The following is a 21986-nucleotide window of genomic DNA, read 5'->3' on the forward strand; positions in this document are numbered from 1 at the left end:
CACACGTGGAAAGGGGGCTTAACTCTGAGCACTAGTGCTGTTTGTGACCCAGAATGATCAAACTGGGCTCTTGGCATTGACAGAGGAAAAGAGCTTGTTTTTTTGTTTTTTTGTTTTTTTCCATTTTTTATTAGGTATTTAGCTCATTTACATTTCCAATGCTATACCAAAAGTCCCCCATACCCACCCACCCCCACTCCCCTACCCACCCACTCCACCTTTTGGCCCTGGTGTTCCCCTGTACTGGGGCATACAAAGTAAGAGCTTGTTTTAAATGCAAACATCCTGCAATGTTGGGTCTTATTTCAACTCTTCACCAATGAGCTGGTGGAACCTGACCGGAGAAACCAAGCAATCAGTGTCTTCCCCTTGTGCAATCGAATGCAACAGGATGAGCGCAAAGCTGTTCTGCTGCCTTTTTTTTCTGGGCTAACTGGGACAGAGTTCACAAAACTCTTCCCTGGGAGCTGTGCTGGAAGGGACTCTGCTGACAGTGTTTGTTCCAAAGTAAAAGGCAAGCAACCACACTGAGTTGCACAAGAACGAAGCCTGACACCTTTGTCTAGACTACACTACCCTATCACAGGCTAATTTTAAACCCTAGGCTCCCCATCAGAATGTTTAAAAGCAGCACCTGACTAAAAAAGCAAGCAGAATAATTCACAGGCAATGAATGGCTTAGATGACTTAGGACTTTAATGTTTTCCATGCAGTCGATTGAAAACACTGATACATGAACAACCAGAAAAAGACCTCAGCAATGTATAGACCTGGAATATATAGTGTTGCCCTGGTTAAACTACAAGAACAGCCACGTGATCACAGTTTGAGGGTGGAAGGCAGGGGTGTGACTGAGTTTTGTTTAACGGCCTAACCGAAAAGCAAAGAATCAACCATTTCTTCTACTTGTGGCAAGAAACGAGAGTCATGGTGGAACGTGTAGATCCTTCTCATGACGCAGCTTTAAAAGGCAGTAGATGGAGAGCACAGGTGACTAGAACGGACGACAGTCATGCACAAAGTCATGGGCTGAACAAAACTGTTTCATTAGAAATATAAAGGCATAGGCATAAACCGTACGGTGTTTAAAACAATACCCACTACATAAACACAGCATAACACACCTATCTCTTTATGGGAATTGCAGTACACAGATCCAAAACGCTCGTGAGTCGCTGTTGACTTGAACCAACTGCTGCAGAACCCAGCAAACTCACTGCTGTCAATCCAGCCCACAGGGCCTCCAACCTCCTAATAATAACCAGTTGGAACCAGCAGGGCAAAGCCCAAGGCAGTCCACCTAGAGAAGGGGGCAGCAAAGATGGCTGACAGGCTGAATTCATTTAGAAGAGCAACAGGAAAGAAAGCTTTCAAAATGCTTCCAGGTCACATGAGAATGAAGGTGGCTGTTAGCTGGGAGTTTCCTCAGCTCTGCAGTGCCCTGATGTTTAGTCGTTATTCTTTGAGAAAGGAATCTGTAATAAGCATGTATTTGGGAAAAAAAAATCCATGTCTGTTAAGTTTCTGTAGTCAATCCCAAGTTACTCTAAACGACGCTGCGTGCTGCTCACAGGCAGAGCGTGGCTGGTCATGTTCACAGCTGATGCATCTCCAAGAAATTCTTCATGAAGGCCGCCAGCTTCTCAACGTCTTCGGTTGTGACAGCGTTATACAGAGAGGCACGAATGCCTCCCACTGACCTAGAACAACAGAGGCCCGTCCAGTGAGACCAAGAAAATGGAAGAGAGCAAATCTGGGTTAAAGCCCTCACATACGTAGGGCTCCAGGTTTGAACCTCAACAACATAGAAAAACGTGCAATGCAAAAGGCGTCTGCTTGAGCACAACACACCCTTCACTAGCTACCCCTCCGGAGAGCGGCAGCTCCCAGCCCGGGTGCTCAAGTTTGCACCCGAAAGCATCCCCAGCAGGCAGCATGAAGCTTCAGTCATTAGGAAATCCCTTGTACGGTGAAGATCATCTACCCACTGAATTACCTCAATCTAGTTTTTAGTCTCATTCATTGGCTTGTTATTTGTACAAATTAATGGGTTTCACTGTGGCATTTCCAGAGATGCATACACTGGACTTTGATCACACCCAAACTATTCACCTTTGATAAAGAAGAAACCAAATAGGAGGAAGGGGACTCAGAGGAGGAGGGTGACTGGGTTTGGGGCCATGCCACTCACTACACTATGCAACAGTTCTAACCACATAGAGCACTCTGCTGCTGGTCTCCTGGTCACAGTATCTGATGTTCAACTGAGCCCAGTGATGGTCTGTTAACACCAGAGTGAAGCAGGCAGCCCTACCAGGGGCACCTTCAGTGTTGATGAAACCCCCGTGCAAAATGCACCGCAACCCAGCCAGAAGCGGCTTATTCTCCAGCAAGTCTATAACCACTACCCCAGGCCGTGTAAGGTCCTGGGTTTTATTCTTTCTGCCTCTGACAGGCCTGGGGACAAGGTGTGCTTACCTGTGCCCCTTCAAGGAGATCATGTTGAGTTCTACCGCCTTGTCAAGAAACCGCTTTTCCAAAGCTTCGTCTCCTTTGGCGTTGCCAATGCGAAATGGGATGTTCATCCTGCTTCTATTCTGGCGCTCCACTGGGCATCTGAAAAGCGTGTCTATTACTCATCTGTGTTTCTAAGAGGTACAGTGTCATAAGCGAATATATAGGTTCTCAAACAGTACTAAGGGCTGGGGCTGGCATTCAGCTGACAGAGTGCTTAACCAGTGCAGGGTTCTGATGGTACGAGCCTGTAACCTGGAGCAACCAGGAAGCGGATACAAGAGCATCAGTGTTCAGGGTCATCCAGAGCCACGTGGTGATTTTAAGGCCAGCGGGGGCTAAGTAATAAAATAAAATAAACAACTGGATGATTAAAAAGAAGGAAAAGAAACGAAAAGCAAGGGCTGGAGAGATGGCTCAGTGGTTAAGAGCATTGACTGCTCTGCCAGAGACCCTGAGTTCAATTCCCAGCAACCACATGGTGGCTCACAACCATCTGTAATGGAATCCGATGCCCTCTTCCAGTGTGTGTCTGAAGACAGCTGCAGTGTACACATATAAATAAAAAATAAAATAAATGAAAGCAAAACAAACAGACTCTCGCCCAGAATGTTATAATTTACCCATGGCGAGAAGCCTCACTCACACAGCAGTAGGCTAGCGGTCACTTGTATAACCTGCATCTCATTTCTGTCAACCTCAGTCCCTTCACTTGAATATAAGCAGCAGCACTGTCTCTGTTTCACAGGATCTGTGACAATTGAGTGGATCGTTTACAGAGCTACGAGCACACGTCAACCATGCAGCACAAGTCTGCAGCTCTTTCTGCAAGGCTGCAGACAAGCAGGGCCCGTCCCGTGGCTGAAGACTCAGAATCAAAGATCTGGACTTGCAGCTCACGCCCCCTGATTACCCACCCTGCATGAAGAGGAAATAATAGGGGACAATCATGTCGTAAAAGCTCAGAACGGAAAACTGAATCACAAACATGTCAGCCACTGCCTCATGTCCTCCATACAAGACGAAGAAGGGACTCCGTCGTTCTCCTCCCGGTGAAAGATGGAATTAGACTTTGAGGCCAGGAGGGTGGTTAGCTGGAGAGGACTACAGAATTCCAAAATGGCAACCTTGCTGAGCAGTGAAGAGGGGACTATGTGGAAGTAGGGAATGGAGAGCAGAGGAGGAAGAGGGAACGGGAGGACTGTGGAGGAGGAGGCTGCCCAAGCTCTGGTTAGTTTGCTCTCGGTTAGCATGCTGGGCTCCTGGCAGGAATGTCTGGAGGCACATGACCCTGGTCCATGGAGAGCGTGCTGGCCCTCTTTCAGCAATTTGACTGGGTCAGTAATGATGATGGGTAGTGAGTTTGCACAGTAGTAGATCTGAGTTTTAGAAAAACAGCCATGGGGGCTGGAGATGGCTCGGTCAGCCAGCTGCTTGCTCTGCATGTGCCTGAATACAGCGACGGTGTACTCACATACATAAAATAAATTTTTTTTTAAAGATGCTAAGTTCATGGATGCTTTATTACAGCAGCCCCAGGAAACATCTACAAGATCCATGTGTTGTCCAGACCTCACAAATGCAGCCAGTGATCAACACATGACCACCCATCTTTGTCATGAAAGTATTTAACTTCAACCCTGCCAATCTCATTCAGACTGCAGGTGAGCGATGGGGACACCTGTCCTAGAAGCAAGGAGCCAGTGAACTTTGATAGAAGGGGAAGGAGAGCAGACTGTTCAAATTCCCAGAGCATACATAATGCCTGATGGGCAGAACACATCTGCAATCCCAGGGCTTCTAAGGTAAAATGGGAGGAGGATCCGTGGCAGCTCACGGGACTGTTAGCCCGGCAAATGTCACTATGAAAAGCAAAGAGACCCTGCTTCAAACAAGGAAGTGAGGGAAAGTGATGACTGCCAAGGAGGTTGACCTCAAACCTATACAGGCAAAATGCCCATGTGTGCCTGTGTTCAAGCCCACATGGGGAGGTGGTATCAGGAGCAGGGATTTACAATGAGGGACCAATAGGAAACCTTAGGCAAAGCTGATAGCCTCCTGCAACAGTTTCCAGTGTCACAAGGGAAGAAGGAGTGGAGAGGGGTTCTATCCCTGACAGTAAATAATGCACCCTACCCCAGGTCAGAGTTTTTGGGGACTTGACACAAAAGACTGGTGTTTCCCAGCGTGAGGCACAAGAGCAAAGAACTTTCCTCCCTCCACCCTCAGCTCACGAGCCCTGGGACCATCACTCAGCAGTACACCAGCGTCCAGGGGAAAGGAAAGTTTCAAGAAAGAGTTTCCACTTCACAGGACATACAACGCATTGACTTACACATAAAATCCTTGAGAATTATCAATGATCTCATAAATCATTTGGGATTTGATGGAGCTGAGCTTCTCCATGGCTGCGGCCCCGCCGTTGTTCTTGATCCATTCCAGGACCATGCCCATGACGTAGATGCTGAAGCAGGGATAAAACATAACACCAGTTAGTTCACCTCCCAAAAGCCAAAAGGACATATAAGCAAACTGGTACTGGGAGTCACGCAGACACTTTCAGCATCGTTACAAATGGATAAAAGCATTCCACTCGAAGAGTGAGCCAAGTTAACTAAGCCAATGCAGCTGATGTTCACATGGTATTCTAAAGAGGTAACCCAGAGCGCCAGACCCTCTGCAAAGGGGGACCACACCCCCCCCATCTCTTTAGACAACCCTGACTCAATGACTCTAAACAGGGTTGCCTAAAACCGTCAGAAAACACAGATATTTACATTACAATTTTGAAGTAGCAATGAAAATAACTTTATGGTTGGGGGTCAGCACAACATGAGGAACTGAAACAAAGGGTGGCATTAGTAGGAAGGTTGAGAACCACTGCTCTAGACTGTCTCCCCAACCCACCCTAAGCCAGCTCTCCACACCTCCTGAATCCCTACAGTCCCTTGCTCGTAGGCATGATCCACACTTGTGGGGTCCGCCCTGCTTTTGTTTTATCATTCCGTTTCTTTATTTTAAACTTCTGTGACCATGTCTATGTCTTAGACTCTAATGCTAGAGGGCTGGAGGCACACACTGTTCTTTTCTATCCCAGAGTCCCAAGTTAGTGCCTCCCACCAGGCAGAGATGGGCAGTGATGGACCACACAGGACTAGTCACCATGTAAATGTCAGCTTGTCTTTACCTCTGAGGGCACGGAGTCATCACTACCCGTGGCGGATGCCTGGTAGTTGGGCCTATCCTGTTCTTTTCAGCTCCCCCACATCCAACATGCAGATTGAGCTGCAAGATTTGCTCCCCTGGCCGTAAGAGGTGGGCACGAGACCTAACTACACCAATCAGCAGCTTCCCTGGCATCTTCTAAGCTGGGAGTTGGGAAAGCCAGGACTGAACTAGCACCTTCCGGGTAGAAGATGAGCCCCAGCAGATCTCGTTTCTAGCCACAGCGAAGCCAACATACTAGCTAGAGAAGCAGGGATCAGAAATGGAGAGCAACCGACCTGTAACCTTAGTGAGTGGGAGACTGAGGCAGAAGGATGGCTCAGCCTGGACTACAGAGTCCAAGGCCAGCCTGAGCTACATAACAAGACTGTTCTCAAAATGAACCCCCCCCCCACAAAAAAACCCAGGATAGTAGGGAATAGATAGTGTAAGATTTGTGTTCCTGTTTCTGAGGCCCAGCCACAACACAACACAGGTCCATCTCTTTCTGAGCCAAGTGTTAAGACTTCTTATCTCCCACAAAACCCATGCTTGGCACAGGGCCTGGTAAGCATAGCCTACCCAAATGGTAGCTGTTAGGTATCCACGCACAGCTGAAATTAAATGGGATTTGAGAATGATGGGTAGTTGGCCAAAAATCTTCTAACTGCCTTTAGAAAGATCCCATATACCCCTCACTGAAAGCCCAAGAAGCAGAAGCAGGTCTCCTGTCCTCCTTGAGCTTGGAGTCCGGAGGCATCGGCTCCATTCTCTCTAGAGCGTAGCTGTGTCCGGGTGTGGGATAAAGGTAAACTATGGGAGCTGCCAAGGTCTGATGGGAAGGCTGAGCAAAAATGGTGATAGGGATGCCCCAGCTAGGCTGCTTCCTGGTCATGGTAGAAGATTTGTGTTCCTGGTTCTAGGAGGTCCAGCCACAAGACAGGACTATCCAGTACTGAGCCAAGTATTCATACTTCTTATCTCCCACAAACCGTATGCTCAGCACAGGGCCTGGGAGAGCAGCCAAAGCTCACAGATCTCTGACAGCCAAAGGGCTACTATCCCTCAGAAACCTCTGACATGGACCGATTGGCCATTCACTGGCTCAACCAGGTAGGCCAAGAACCACAGAGTTTCTTCCCAGAAGGCAACAGAAAGCAACACCAGACACAGAGAACTTGACAAGAAGTACATAACCACAAACTGCTCGTCCCACCATCTACAGCCTACTCGCCTATGAACCACAGAAACATCCCAGACTACCAGAGCCAAGGAGAATCATGACGAACACTTTTAGGAAACCACAGTCACTTTTACCTGATGCTCTCTTATGCCTATGTTTCAAAACTGTAGATTCTCTAAGAAAATCCAAACCAGCAAGGGCCTGTCTCAGCTAGACCTCAGGACCAACGCTGGAGCCCCGCCATGTTCAGGCTGGCTGCCCATACCCTGTGGCTGCCTTCTTAGGATCTGAGCAGGCGAAAGCAGCAGAAAGCCAACACATTTCTACAGACTGCCTGCAGCCAGGCCCCTCAGCCTGGGTCTCCAATGCCTCAGCAAGCAGCAGCTGGATCAGAAGGAAGCAGGCTGCTCGGAGCAAGCTCCTGCCTGCTTCCCCACCCAGCCCCTGGCTAAGCACTGCCATTGGGCCCCTGTGAATGCTTACCACAAGGTCTTCTAGATTCCACTTCATCACTAACTCAAACCTCTATCCTCTAAAGCCAAAACTCTTGAAACTACAGGAGCCTTATAATGCTATGTGGATTTACAACTTGAGCCCAGTTCTTTCCACCACTGGTGCACACTTTTAATTGACTGATGCCTCTACTTCTAAATCGGTCTACCCCCAAACACACCAAGTAGGCTTACCACCTAAGCATGCCTGAAATGTCCCCTGCAATAGCATCCAGCTATGAAAACAATGGTGGAAAGGGCAGGCATTTAACCTAACACATGAGAATGCCCACGGTACACTGCTGGGTTAAAAAACGGAGTCACACAAGTCTAAGCAGCATGGTTCACAGTTAAACCTGTGTTACGGGTGTCACAGTTCACTGACACAATTAAATATATGACAGTATACATCTGACCTCTTCAAACTCCCAAATTTGGTAACCAGGGGTTCAGCCAACCTTTTACAGAAAAAAAATATTTCAAAATCAGCGTCTAGAGTGAATACAAACAAATCTTTTCCTTGTCTTTACTCCTTTCCCAATACAGTATATAAATTACTTAGAGCATTTATATTGTATTAGGTATTATAAATAATCTAGAGATGACTTAAAGCATGAAGATGTGCATAGCTATATACTAGGCTATTTTTTAAAAAGAGATTTGACCACCTAAGAATTTTGGACTCTGGGCTTGAGAGATGGCTCAGTGGTTAAGAGCACCGGCTGCTCTTCCAGAGGTCCTGAGTTCAATTCCCAGCAACCACATGGTGGCTCACAACCATCTGTACTGGGATCTGATGCCTTCTACTGGTGTGTCTGAAGACAACAGTGCACTCACATACATAAAATAAATACATCTTTAAAAAATAATAATAATAAAGGATTTTGGACCCCTTGGGGGTCCTGGAAAGAGTCTTCGATGGTTAAAGAGGGGTGACTAGATAGGCAGGCAGTGTTTCCCTGGTAACTTTTGCTAAGTGTGGGTGCTATTTATATATATTTTTAAACAATATGAATTATACCCTGTGTGTCAGAGTTTAGGAAAGGTCACCAGAAGTCTCCAGGCTGCAGATAAGCTTGGGGTGGGATCTAGATGTCATAACCCTCTCAGAAGCTTATGAAGGCCTTCATATAGCTGGCCCTGAGGTCAACTCCCCTACACCTGAGGTTCCAGCTGCTCCGAGCCTCCCAAGAGCCTCTGTCTGCACAGGCCATGTGTTGCCCTGCATTTGCTAAACAGTCAAACATGACCTTGAACTCCTGATTCTTCTGTCTCCTAAGCCCCGGGAATACAGGCATTGTCACCGCATCTTTATTTTCACCAACTGAAAAAGATAATTGGGTAAAAGACTTTTTCCCCTCACATTAGAGCTAAAAATGATCTTTGCTTAACATGTCAATATGCATAAGAAGTGTTTTATGAAGTTGGAAGGTTTGTTTAGGATCTTCTCCGCCCTCTAACAGGGTTGAGTGTGTTCTACCAATGGGTTAAAAAGAAAGTCATCAGAGTCCTTTATTCCAGCCGAGTTCCTGCATAAGGCTATGGCCCAGTTTATCCACAAGAGTCAAACAGTTCCCAGAACCCACAATCTTTGGACTCTGACCAAAGAAAGAAAACAAAGAACACCACCTTGACATGCTCACATCCTTATCTGCCTACTGTGGAGTAGAGGGTTGAGGGCACCTCCCCCGCCCTGAACACACTGTCATCACCCCCAGAAGATGGCTCTTCGTGAGCCATTTTCTATCCTTGAATGTTAAAGCATGGTAGTGAACTTTGAGTACTTAAGTCACATAGAAGTCATGTCTTATCAACAAAAAATAGGAACTGGGCGGGAGATGAGGGGATAGCCACCAAGTCCTACCTTTCACCTGTTCTGCATCTGCTCGGTTTCAGTCTACGTACTCACTGCCCTGACTTGCTCTGAGACACCCCTGCAGTCTGAGGAAGAAGATCAAAGCCTTCCAAGGCTTAGCACAGGGGCTGGCATGTGGACTTTCTAGGTGTCCAGCCTTTTCCACTTCCCATCAAACATCTGGCCTGTTCTCTCACTGTTCACAAGGCAGTGTCACATTAACACACCGCGTGTAAACATGCCTATCACATCTCTTTAAAACTCCCAGAAAAGGTGCCCAAGGGTGTACATACACTGCTCACCCTGGCTCCTCCGGTGGCCTCTGGACACATTTCCAGGGCAGCCTTCATTCCGCCTGGTCCTACCTTCTCACATTGTTTAGTTTTGGAGACAAGAATTTCACTATATAGAGCAGTCTCAATCTTCCTGACTCCACCCCTAGTCCTGAGATTGCAGGTGAGCACCGTCATGTCGTCACGTGGGACTCAGCCTTCTCTCTTCTAAAGACTCCTCCTGGAAGACTCTCAGGCAGGGATGTGGTCCCACCTTCTAACATCCTGCCCACACATCCTGGTACCTCAGCTGCTCTTCTAGGAATCCAACAGGTGGTCCCCAATGATACCTTGACATTCATCTTAAAAAAATCTTCGGTCAAAGTCCAAGAGTAAGGAATGACCGGGAGAGTTAACCCCAGAACACTCTACTCAAAGGAAAGAGTGGGTAGGGGTTGGGGGAAGGGACAGTTGGATTTTAACTCCAAACTCTTCCCTTTCTTGTGTGTGTGTGTGTGTGTGTGTGTGTGTGTGTGTGTGTGTATGTGTGTCGGGGGAATGATTTTCTCCAGCGGGGAAGAAAAGAACCCTGCACACTTGCCCTAGCCTGACCCTCTTCCTTCTGGAAAGCGACCCTGTTTGTCCGAGACACAGTCCATGGAACTTTGTCTATAGAGAGAAAGCTTGTGGGTTAACGGTCAACATCAAAATCAAGCAAAGACCAAGATTGTCACCTTTACCAAAAAAGGGCAACAAGAAAAACTGACCAAACAGCGCCTAGAGGAGAGCTGGACAAAGATCGTTGAGTGTCTCTGGGGTGCTTGGGTCACCAGCTAATGAAGCGTGCTCTCCTTAACTTCTGCTTGGACAGAAGACTAGAGTCCCACAGTTACCTGAAGCACGGAGGTGTGTTATACAAAGAGTTGTTCCCAGCCTGCACTTTGTAGTCAAGGACTGATGGGCACTCTCTGAGCGAGAACCCCAGCAGGTCATCCCGGACAATCACCACCGTCACCCCGGCAGAGCCAACATTCTTCTGAGCACCAGCGAAAATCACACCAAACTTTTAAAAAAGAAGAAAGAAACGTTGGCTATCTTAGAAGCAGCTGTAATCATCCCTAAGCCATGCATGCCAAGGGCTAGCTCTCCCCTAAACAACCATTTTAATGAAGTGACCCATTTCTGCCTAGGAACATGCCATACTATAGAAATCTCTACCCAAAACAGCAAGTCAGCACTTCCGAGACCCAAGGCCTGGTCTTTGCCCCGAGGTCTCCCACACCGAGAACTGTCAAGCCCCGAGACACACTTATGCTCTTGCAATCCTTGTTCTGCTTCCAAATGGGCCCCTCAGAACTGGAGAGGTGGCTCTTGCTCTTACAGAGGGTCCCTGCACCCACACAGTGGTTCACAAACATCTGTAACTCTAGTTCCAGGGGTTCTAACACCCTCTTCTGACCTCTGAGGACTCAAAGATCATATGTGGCACCTGTATATACATACACTAATATACATATAATAAGAAATAAGGATGCTCTTTCTTTTCTTCCTCCATTCCTCGCCCCATTCAATAAAAAAAAATCTCTTCTTGTGGGGAAAAAAAAAGAAAGAAGTAACTCTAAAAACAAATTTTTTTAACAAAATAATATAGGCCTTCTGGTCCAGGCTCAGTGGTGCACAACTGTAAATCCCAGCTCTTGGGAAATGCAAGCAGAAGGACCCGGAGTTCAAGGTCACCCTTGGCTTGATAGTGAGTTCAAAGCTAGCCTGGTATATAAGACTCTCTGGATTGAGATACAATTCAGTAACAAAACATGCTTATCATGCGTAAAGCCTAGGCTTCATACACACATTGAAAAATAATATAATAAAAAAGCCTCCAAATCTTTGGTAACCAAAGTAAAATACTATCATTTAATCTAAAATATTATTTTGTACAACTATTAATGTTTTCATAATTTGAAATGAAAACTCTTTTAGTTACATATTTTCATTAAACACTGAAATGGTTAAAATATAAATTTTTAGAATTTTAAATCAATGGGCTGCAGAGCGGTTCAGTGGTTTAGAGCACTTGTTGCTTCTCAGAGGACCTGGGTTCGGATCCCAGGACTCACTTTGTGTTTCTCTTCTGACCACTGCCAGCATCACACACACACATACACACACACACCACACACACATACACACGCACCACACACACCACACCACACACACACACACACACACACACACACATCTGGTACGCACGTATGCAGGCAGGCCAAACATCCATATGTGTAAAATAAAATTAATCAATCTGAAAAATATTTAGGTCAAAAATAATGAATATGAACTTCCATATAGAGCCTCAGAAGTTGCTTTGAAGGGGCTGCTGCAAACAATGTGAGTGGATGAGACACTGACCGAAAGAGAACTTTCAAATATGCCAATGTCTAGACAGTTCCTGAGAACTTTGTGTTGTTCAAGATATAGTCCTGCTTCTTTATCCCCAATGAAATCCTCAGGAAACCAAGTAGAAGTATATGGTTTATAAGTGACATGGCAGCCGGGTGTGGTGGCGCACGCCTTTAATCCCAGCACTCGGGAGGCAGAGGCAGGCGGATTTCTGAGTTCTAGGCCAGCCTGGTCTACAAAGTGAGTTCCAGAACAGCCTGGGCTATACAGAGAAACCCTGTCTCGAAAACAAAACAAAACAAGTGACATGGTTTGGTGTAGTCAAACATGTGCACAAAAGGAGATGGGGGACATATATATATATGCTACAACATAAATGCTGAAGGCACTGGTGGACAAATATCATGATCCCATTTATGGAAGGTCCCTTGAGTACAAATTCATAAAGCCGGACACTGGTTGGCAAAGGCTGGGGTGTGAAATTTTAATGGGACAAAGTTACAGTACAAAATCTGAAAGTTCTTGGAGCTGGACAGAGGTGAAGGCTGCAGAGCAATGGTAACAGGCTTCACATCACTGAGCTGCAACGCCTAAAAGGAGTCAAAATGGGCCCAGTAAGGTGGCCCAGAAGGTAAAGAACCAAGTTCATATATCAAAACAGCTCAAAGAAACGTTCACTGGTTCCCCAAACCAACCTTTCATTCTTTACCTTGGAAACATCCACCGGCCTGGATAAGAAGTTTGAGGACATGTCACAGACCAGCACCGCTCCCTTGACGTCAGGTACGAAGTCAAACTCCACCCCGTGCACAGTCTCGTTTGCACAGAAGTATACATAGGAGGCGTCCGGGTTGAGGTTCCAGGTGCTTGGGTCTGGAATTTCTGTCACAAAGGGCAAATTTGAAAACCTCCCTTTTCCATACGAAGACGATGTCAGCCAGGAGACTGGTTAGCTTCCTGAGGGAAAGACTAACTCCAAAGCACTTGACAAGAGCACGGGCCGACCCACTCACTCACTCTTGCAATTACCACTAACAGCTGGGGATGACCCATCACCCTCTTACTGGGCACAAATAACATGCCAATGAAGCTCAGAGGGGCCAAGTGTCCTGGTGCAAACATGTAATCCGGCACTTGAAAGGTTAAGGAAAAAAAGACTACTCAGAGTTCAAGGCCAGCCTGTGCTACATCAAAACTACCAGGTAAGACAGAGGTAGAAAGACTGTCTCGAAAGACTCTGTCTCGAAAGACCAAACGAACCAACAAAAGGAATGGGTGTTTAGGTTTTCCTGTCATCAAGCATCCATCTACCCTGCACTCCTGTTGGTGTCTAATCGCTTCCTCTTAGGACCACAGTGCTTACCCACTCTGGGAACACGTAGTTCCAGCAGGGCCAATCAAATCTATACCCCTAGAGGTGAAGGGTGACTCAGGCAGAGTCAGTGACTGCCTCACAGCAGGGAATGTGATATTATCATTGGGACGCTCTAGCAAGGGCATTAAAACTTCGAATATAAGAAGCTGAAGAGCTGAAGAGCAACTGCAGCCATCTTCCTAGAAAAGGGACCAATTTCCAGACTACAGTCTACTAGAGGAGATAAGGAGTGACTTAGACAGGGGCAGCATCCCTGGAGCCCTTGCTCTCCCCATAAAACCACCAACCTGCTCCTGGGCTTTTAGGTAAACAAGGCTCTCATCACTCAAAAGGAGTAGTCAGTAGAGCACCATCACCACACATCTAACTGAGATCATTACTGACGGAAGAAGAGCAGCAATAGAATAGTAAGGGCAATGGCCAGCCACCACCTCACCGTGCATCTTCAGTTCCCAGAACTTACTTGTGTAACTTCCAAGTTTAGGGTGGACAATGTTCACCGTTCCAAACTTCTTGGCTTCTTCCGCAGCCTTAGCTGACCAAGCTCCGGTCACCACGTAGTCAGCACTCCTTCCAGCTTTCAGGCCAATCAGATTTAAGGGGACAGCACTGAACTGGCCAGACCCACCTCCTTGTACAAAGATCACCTTGTAGTTGTTGGGAACAGCTCTGGGCATAAAAAACGAGTGACCATAAATAACATAAACTAACATGTCAAATATGGAGAATGAGGGCTGCCCCACTAAATGCAAACTTTCACTCTTCCTCTAGAGGCTGCGGAGGTGGCTCAGTGGTTAAGTACACAGTCTGCTCTTGCAGAGAACTTGGGTTCAGTTCCCAGCACCCACATCCAAGCAGCTGACAAATGTCTATAACTCCAGCCCCGGAGTTAGCTTCTGGCCTCTGTGAGTACACACACATATACAAATACACACACATCCAAAATAAACCTTAAAAGAAAAAGAAGGGGACTGGAGAGATGGCTCAGCGGTTAAGAGCACTGACTCATCTTCCAAACAAAGGTCCTGAGTTCAAATCCCAGCCACATAGTGGCTCACAACCAACCGTAATGAGATCTGATGCCCTCTTCTGGGGTGTCTGAAAACAGCTACAGTGTACTTACATATAATAAATAAATAAATCTTTAAAAAAAAATAAAGAAATATGGTAAAGTCTCACTATCACTTTGCCCTAGCCAATTTAATCATTTATTGGTTTCCTTGCCACTGCTGAGAGTAGAAATGCCCTGCTTTCTCTTTAGGGAATCCCACTTCTGCTGCGCAACCCTCAGATTTCAACTATGGTCAACCCCAACACAGGGGATGAGCGATGAGCCAAGCTGGCCAGTGGGGTCTGGCCGAGACCTTTGCTTGAATCATGATGACTTTGGCCTCCTGTGGACATTGTAAACAAAGTGTGAGGTACAGAAGATAAGGCAGTAGGCACCCAGGTTTACGGCAGAGAACAACACTAATGAGCTGGCCTTTTAAGAAAGAGCACAACTGGCTGAGAGCACTGACTGCTCTTGCAGAGAACCTAGGTTCCGTTCCCAGCACCCACTTGGGGGTTCAGAACATTCTCTAATTCCAGTTCTAGGGGCTCTAACCCTTACTCTGACCGCGACATACTCCCATGTGACGCACATACATATACTCAGGTATACACACACACAAAATAAGATAAAATTTTTAAAAATACTTGTTAAAACTTACAGCAATTCCCTCACAAGATTCTCTGTATTGCCAATAATCTTGGCAAAATCTGATGACCTGTGACTCATTTCTGTGGAAGCAAAGGAATAACAGAGAAAAAAATAAAAGTTCAAGTATAATACCAAATAAAAAATGGTTGTGAAATTTATGGAGAAATAATGTAAGGAGAGTTCTGAGTTCAGATGGCAGCACATGCCCGCTCTCTTACTGTGGGGGACAATTACCGAGCTCACACTGATGGTGAAACTGTAACATTTCAGTCCTGTCGTCACGGCAGCCATTTTCTCAAGTGCCACATTAACTGATCGGCCCTTCCCGGCTCTATCTCTTTCCCCAATCTAGAGATCTAAACAGTAGGCAGGAGTGGTGGCACACCGAGGTCATTCCCTAATCCCAGCATTCAGGAGGCTGAAGATTTAAATTCATAGCTAACCTGAGCTAAAAGCATGATTTTTGTCTAAAAATAAAAGAATTAAGCATGGTGGCTTACTCCTATAAACTTAGTATCTAGAGGCTGAAGCAGAAGGATTGTCACTGTCAAGAGTGCGAGGCCAGCCTAGACTACTGTATAAGATCCTTTCTTAGAAAAAAAAAAAAGTCAGGCTTGATAGCACAGGCCTTTAATCTCAGCACTCAGGAGGCACAGACAGGAGGTTCTCTGTGAGTTCAAGGCCAGCCTGGTCTACATAGTTAGAGGATAGCCAGGACTGTAAAGAAACCGTGTATCAAAAATAAAAAAAAAAAAAAAAAAAAAAAAAAGCAAAAAGGAACAAAGAAGCAACAAGAAAGACACCTAAGTATAGCTCCAAACACCACACACACAGGAACAAAAATTAACACAGGAAGGAAGACAGTTCACCCTAAAGTCCCTTCACACAGTGCAGCCCGTGGAACTTGGAAGAAAATGATAGATAGATAGATAGATAGATAGGCAGACAGATAGACAGACAGGTGTAAACTCTAGAGCTTGGAGGTTCTCTTCCTAAACAAGAGCAAAAGTTTAATAAATAAATTATTAATGAGCAGGATCTTCATGGAGGCTTATGAATTTTAACTTATAAATATTTATTTAAAGTTTAATAAAAACTTTACACCGAATGCGAAGCCATATTACATACACTTGGTGGTCCCATCCTGCAAATGTATAGTATCTGCCAATCTCACATCTTGTGCTCAGTAAAAACCAATTATGAACCGATGAGCTCCGTCTAAAGTTCTCATGTGCACTTAGGCTTTGTCAGTCTTTGACTCTAGCAAACATGCGACCCAAGACATTAAAGTTTAAGTGGACCTGTAACTGGGATTAAGCCCCTCGCCAACATGCCTGCCTTTTCTTTTTTTCCTTCTAAGACAGGATCTCACACAGTAGCCTATAGGTCCCTGTCCCTATAACCTATTACTCTGTATGGAAGACCATGCAGAGCAGAGCCTGGGCTTAAAGGATCTGCTCTTTAGTAAGAGAATCCAGGAGTGAGCCTCACCGAGCACACTGATGCCGAGTCCTCTGTAGTCTAGTAGCTGCTTCTGGATCTCCAACAATACCTGGGAGAAGAGAAAGAAGATGTCAGTCAGCAAGCTCTGCACACATGCCTGGACGGCAGAGACGGCTGAGGCCTGGGAGGAGCCAAGCCCCACCACCCCCAGCCTCACAAGTACAACTTACACAAGCTGAGCCTGAAACTACGCAACATGATTGATTCGAGGTATTTTTTCAAAAACATAAATTTACCAATTTCCTAGAAACCTCATTCACCTCTCTCTTAAAGCTCACTTACTAAACATATAAAGTTCTCAGTTTAGAGACCAACAAGAACAAAGGCTATGTTATGTCCAAATCATACAGGCAGGACATTTGGGAGGGGAGCACTAAGAATATTGATAGGTGGCAATGGCAAGAACCTGCCGTGAATTAAAATAAACTCAGGAGCCGAAGCTATACTATATGATAGATAGTATTGATAAATATAGATAGATAGAGCCGGGCGTGGTGGCGCACGCCTTTAATCCCAGCACTCGGGAGGCAGAGGCAGGCGGATTTCTGAGTTCGAGGCCAGCCTGGTCTACAAAGTGAGTTCCAGGTCAGCCAGGACTACACAGAGAAACTCTGTCTCTAAAAACCAAAAAAAAAAAAATATATATATATATAGATAGATAGATAGATAGATAGATAGATATAGAGCAGTTGCTTAGCACATAGGAAGCCCTGGGTTTCATCTGCAGCAAGCTGGGGGGGGAGGGGGGAGGTGGAGGAAAGAGAAAATGTATTCAACCCAGACTGAAAGAAAGGTTTTCATTCAGCTGTGGGCTGCATCTTGACTTTGCATACGATTATTCCATTCTGATAAGGCAGCCTTTGAAGGGCCATGGGGACTTACCGATGTGACATTAATTGGGAAACCAATTACTCACATAAATTTCTCTTACTAAATCAAATAAGCAGTATCAATTCCCCTATAGTGCAATGGAAACCGGAAGCTAGAGATGTAGCTCAGTGGTATAAAATGTGTTGGGCACACTGGGGACCCTTGGTTCAATCCCCAACACCAAAAGAAAGGAAATCAGGAGAGACCAAGGAAAGGAAGGAGTCAGAAGTAGAAGGAAGGGTGGAGAGAGAAATAGAACATATGACATAGGTTCTCCTTATCTAAACCAGGAAATTAAAAAAAGAAAAAACTATTATAACTACAAGGGGGGGGGCTCAGTATGCCTAAATAAGAATGTCAATTATGTTGAATGTAGCTTAGACAAGAAATGGATCCTGGCGGGTAAATAAAAGATATCCATAATAAAGAAAGGTTCAGGCCGGGTGTGGGGGTGCATGCCTTTAGGCCCAGCACTCAGAGGACAGACGCAGATGGATCTCTGTGAGTTCAAGGCCAGCCTGGTCTATGAGAGTTCTAGGACAGCCAGAGTGCTGTAAAGAGACCCTGTCTCAAAACAAAGACAGAAAAATAAATAAATGCTCTAAAATTAAACACCAAGTGCAAAAGACACTGTGAGACGCTCGCTGTGAGAAAGAATCTAATTGGTAGATGCCATCGAGACACTAGTTAAGGCCCAGTGTGCTGACAGGAGCCTTTATCCCAGCACTTGGGAAGCAGAAGTAAGCAGATATCTGAGTTTGAAGGTAGCTTGGTCTAAATAATTAGTAACAGGTCAGCCAGGGTTATATAATGAGACCTTATCTCAAACAAACAAGAAGAGATACCATTTAAGAACTGTCGTAGATAGGAGTTCGGTAACTTAAACCTGTAGAAGACTGACAAGGGTACAAATCCTATCCTGCTAATCTAGCTTAAAAAGAGAGAGAGGTAGAGAGAAAGAGAGAACAAGATATCATTAAATTTTATGTTGAAACTGCACTGGCCATGTGTGTGTGTAATATATGTTTATCTCAATATGTATGTGTATATATATATATAGTGTGTGTGTATATATATACAATTTGAGTAAATTTTAGTTTATACATTCATATTCTAAAAGAAACACCTGCAACAAAAACAGAATCTTAGTTTTTTATATATGTAGGAGTATGATACACACACACACACACATATATATAAATCAAAAACATTCAAGTTAAATTTCAGTGAACACATCCCTATTAAAAGAAGCACCTGGGACAGAGTCTTGGGTTTTGTGCGTTCAACAGGATTAAACAGGACCTGCCTCAGCAAACAGCAAGCAGGAGCTCTACCAGATCCCGTCCCCCTACTATCTGAAACCATCTTTGAACTTATTTTCAGTCTTTTTTTTAATTTATCTTAGTATTCATTTATTTGTACATCTACCCTCTGAAGCCAGAAGACCTCCGATACCCTGGAGCTTAAGATTTACAAGAGGTTTACTCCAGCAGTGAATTTTTCCAAGTGCCTTCCTTTAAATGATGGCCGGAGAAGTCATGGAAGAGATGGCTCAGCTGGGACAAGCACAGACTGCTCTTCCAGGAGTTGCAGTTGGAGCTCCAGAGCCCACATCAGCTAGCTCACAACCACCTCTAAGTCACTTCCTCAGGCACTTGACCCATGCGCGTACACACACCCACACACAGACACACCCATACATGAATTTTGAAAGCTTCGAAACTAAATCAAGAAGGCTTACTACATTGAAGTTAATCGCACATGCCTGTAATTCCTACATGCTGACTATTTTTGTCAACTTGACACTGTGGGCGGTGCCACCCCCGGGCTGGTGATCCTGAGTGCTATAAAGACTGAGAAAGCCACGGAGAGCAGGCCAGAAAGCAGCGCCCCTCCATGGCCTCTGCGTCAGCTCCTGCCTCCAGGTCCCTGTCCTCATTGCTTTTGATAATGAACTGTTATAGGGAACTGTGAGTGAAATAAACCCTTCCTTCCACTAGTTGCTTTTGGCCACAGTGTTTCATCACAGCAATAGTAACCCTAAGTAAGACACTGCTCTCTTGGGAGGTGGAGGCAGGAATAGTTCAAAACCAGCGTGCGGTACAAAGTAAATTCTAGGCTAGCCTGTACTGAGAGACACTGCCTTACCTAACCTGGCAAAAACAAAACAAAACAAACAAACAAACAAACAAACAAAAAACCCAGAGCTTTCCAAAACAGAGAGGGATGGGGGTGGGGGAGATCTCCCAGAAGGTCCCACAGTTCTACCAAAGACCGTCATGTAAGATGAACTGCAATGGCTGCAGAAAAAGCCCTGTTCTCAGCTTGTGTCGCTGTCCCTACAAAAGAAAGGCGTCTTTCCCTCTCTCACACTATCCTGTTTCTACCCCAACAGAGACCGTGGTGTCCCGGGGAGATCGCCAGGGTTCAACAAAAGATAATTGTACAATTCTTGGCCATGCCTGCGAGCTGTGGCAAGCGGTTACCAGATAGCAGCTTGGACAGCTGGTCCATGGGCTCCCGGCCACGAGAGGCATCTCATTCCGCACAGCTGGGGTGCGGGAGGAACCCGTGCAGGATGGGACGGGATGACACACCGATCAAGTGAATGGAACTTGGCCAAACAGACCAAAGCCTTTCAGAGTCTGAGGAGACAGGCAGGTTTCCAGGAGAAAGGCTTAAGGGCTGGGTGGGTTCGGTGGAGGCGAAGAGGGAGAAGCCGGCAGCTTTCAATTTCCGAGTTCTGAGGACTATGCTCCCAGCGCCCGGAGCTTAGCCTGCGCTCCCCGGAAGGAAACGTGCCGCCCCGACCGCCCATTCATTCACACTCCTACGCTCGCCTGTGCACGCGGGAGCCGCAGAGGCCACGCCACCAGGAGGCCGGCTGGAAGTGAACGCCCGCGTCTGTGCACAGGAGCGCATTTCGGCCTCAGCAACTATCTCTCCACGGCGGCATCCCTGCTCACCGCTGTCTGTATCTCAACACCCGCATCCCGACGCCCCACATCCCGATGCCCGCACTCCGACCAAACCCCAGCCACCTTACCGAGTGTGGCAGCTTGGCAGGCCCGGGCCCAAAGTTAACCACTTGCTTGGTGGCTTCCATGGTGCTAAGGCGACAGCAGGGGAAGTGGCAGGAGCAGAGACCACGCGAACAGCCCGCGTCTCCGGATGCAAAGGCAGAGCGGGCTTCAGCCTGCTGAGTCGGCGCTCCATTGGTTCGCTGTCTCAGGCCGCTCACTGATTGGCTCTCGCTCAGAAGCTCCCCTCCCTATTGGCCACGCTCACTATCGGAGTCTACGATCAATCAACTCCTCCTGGAGTTTAGAATTTCAATCGGCTTTAGCGGTCAACGCAAGAGAGCAGGGGATTGCACCAGCCACCCGCGTGGCGAGGTGCCTTCTGCCTTCGCGCACCTCTGGGCGCAGAGTCCCCTGCCCTGGCCTCTGAACAACTTCGAGGTGGCGCGCAAACCCATTGCTCCTGGCCCACCTCCAGCTGAGCTGGGCTATGCTGCATTTGTCCCAGAGCCAGTCCCCACTGTTCACCGGACTTTCCTAAGACCCTCACAGACACTCCGACGTAGAGACAGGACACTCAAAGAAGGAGGTGCAGCGTGTAGAAATGGTTGAAGAGTGCGGTCATAGGATTGTGACCTGGTGCACCTGATAATCCCAGCAGGGTAAATCAGGAGGATAGCTACGTGGAGGCCAGCCACACTACGTGGAGGGTCCCTGTCTCAAAAATCACATACGAAGCCTTTGTATTTGCACTTGCGCTCTAGCTCACTGCCCCACGGGTGGCTACGAACTTTGGGGGCAGCCCCACCCCACCCCTACCGCCACCCCCACCCTCATCGCGGACAGCCTCTTTCAAGTCGCTGAGTCTCTGTTCTCTCATTATCTCTTTCATGAACTGAGGAGCAGGAACCTGAATGTTGGCTCTTGTGCAGGAGGTCCTCAAGTTGTGAGGAGGTATTAACGGGAGCACAATATAGTCAGGGCCGGAGGAATGTGGCCCTGAGCCGAGCTGGGCACAGTGCCACATCTGTTCAAACTTTTCCACACAAGTTCCCTTTTCAAAGGAGTTGTGCTGGAGGCTCGCTTGAGATTCTGGAACAAGAAGGCCCCTTCTATGCTAGGGTAGTTCTTTTGAAGTCCAGAACATTTTAAAAGCATTTTTCCCTCTACTTTGCAGTTTCACCCAGATTCCTTTACTATGAAAACATTTTCCCAAGTTCTTTTGTACAATGGATGGCAGGAATAGGCACCGTGCCTACTGAGCGTTAATGCTGATCTCCGCATCTGTGGCCTCAGTTTGACAGGCGTGCAATTCAGCCTTTGAGCATTTGGGCTCTTGTTTGTTTCCCATAACCTGTAGAAGGGGTGTGGCTGTGAACAGAAACACTGCTTTGAGTCTGGGAGTAGTAGAGCAAAATTGTTAGAAAAGGCCGAATAAAGCCAGGTCCACGGCCTTCTTCAGCACCTTAGTTTAAAAACTTACATAGCTGGAGATAGGCGGTGTCTTACTGGGGAGGTAGAAGTAGAGGTAAGCCTTAAGTTCAAGGCCAGCCTGATCTACAGAGCAAATTCCAGGACAGCCAGGACTATACAAAGGAAC

The 21986-nt window shown here is 46.6% G+C and overlaps 1 protein-coding gene across 2 annotated transcripts; it reads right to left on the minus strand.

The window, feature by feature from the left end:
* Positions 1-671: 671 nt before the first annotated feature.
* On the minus strand, positions 672-20608 carry Psat1 (phosphoserine aminotransferase 1). Of its 2 annotated transcripts, none has more exons than NM_177420.2 (9): positions 20413-20608; positions 16485-16545; positions 15004-15073; positions 13755-13960; positions 12626-12798; positions 10413-10582; positions 4850-4978; positions 2479-2616; positions 672-1700 (listed from the first exon to the last, which is right to left on the minus strand). In NM_177420.2, the coding sequence occupies exons 1-9, from the start codon at positions 20470-20472 to the stop codon at positions 1595-1597; spliced, it is 1113 nt and encodes a 370-aa protein (NP_803155.1). In that variant the 5' UTR covers positions 20473-20608; the 3' UTR covers positions 672-1594. The 2 variants fall into 2 exon arrangements, with proteins under 2 accessions (NP_803155.1, NP_001192268.1); NM_001205339.1 differs by lacking the exon at positions 20413-20608 and adding an exon at positions 19853-20171.
* Between the last annotated feature and the right edge of the window lie 1378 nt (positions 20609-21986).

The sequence above is a fragment of the Mus musculus genome, chromosome 19 (assembly GCF_000001635.26).
Source record: "Mus musculus strain C57BL/6J chromosome 19, GRCm38.p6 C57BL/6J".
In the NCBI taxonomy this organism is placed as follows: domain Eukaryota; kingdom Metazoa; phylum Chordata; class Mammalia; order Rodentia; family Muridae; genus Mus; species Mus musculus.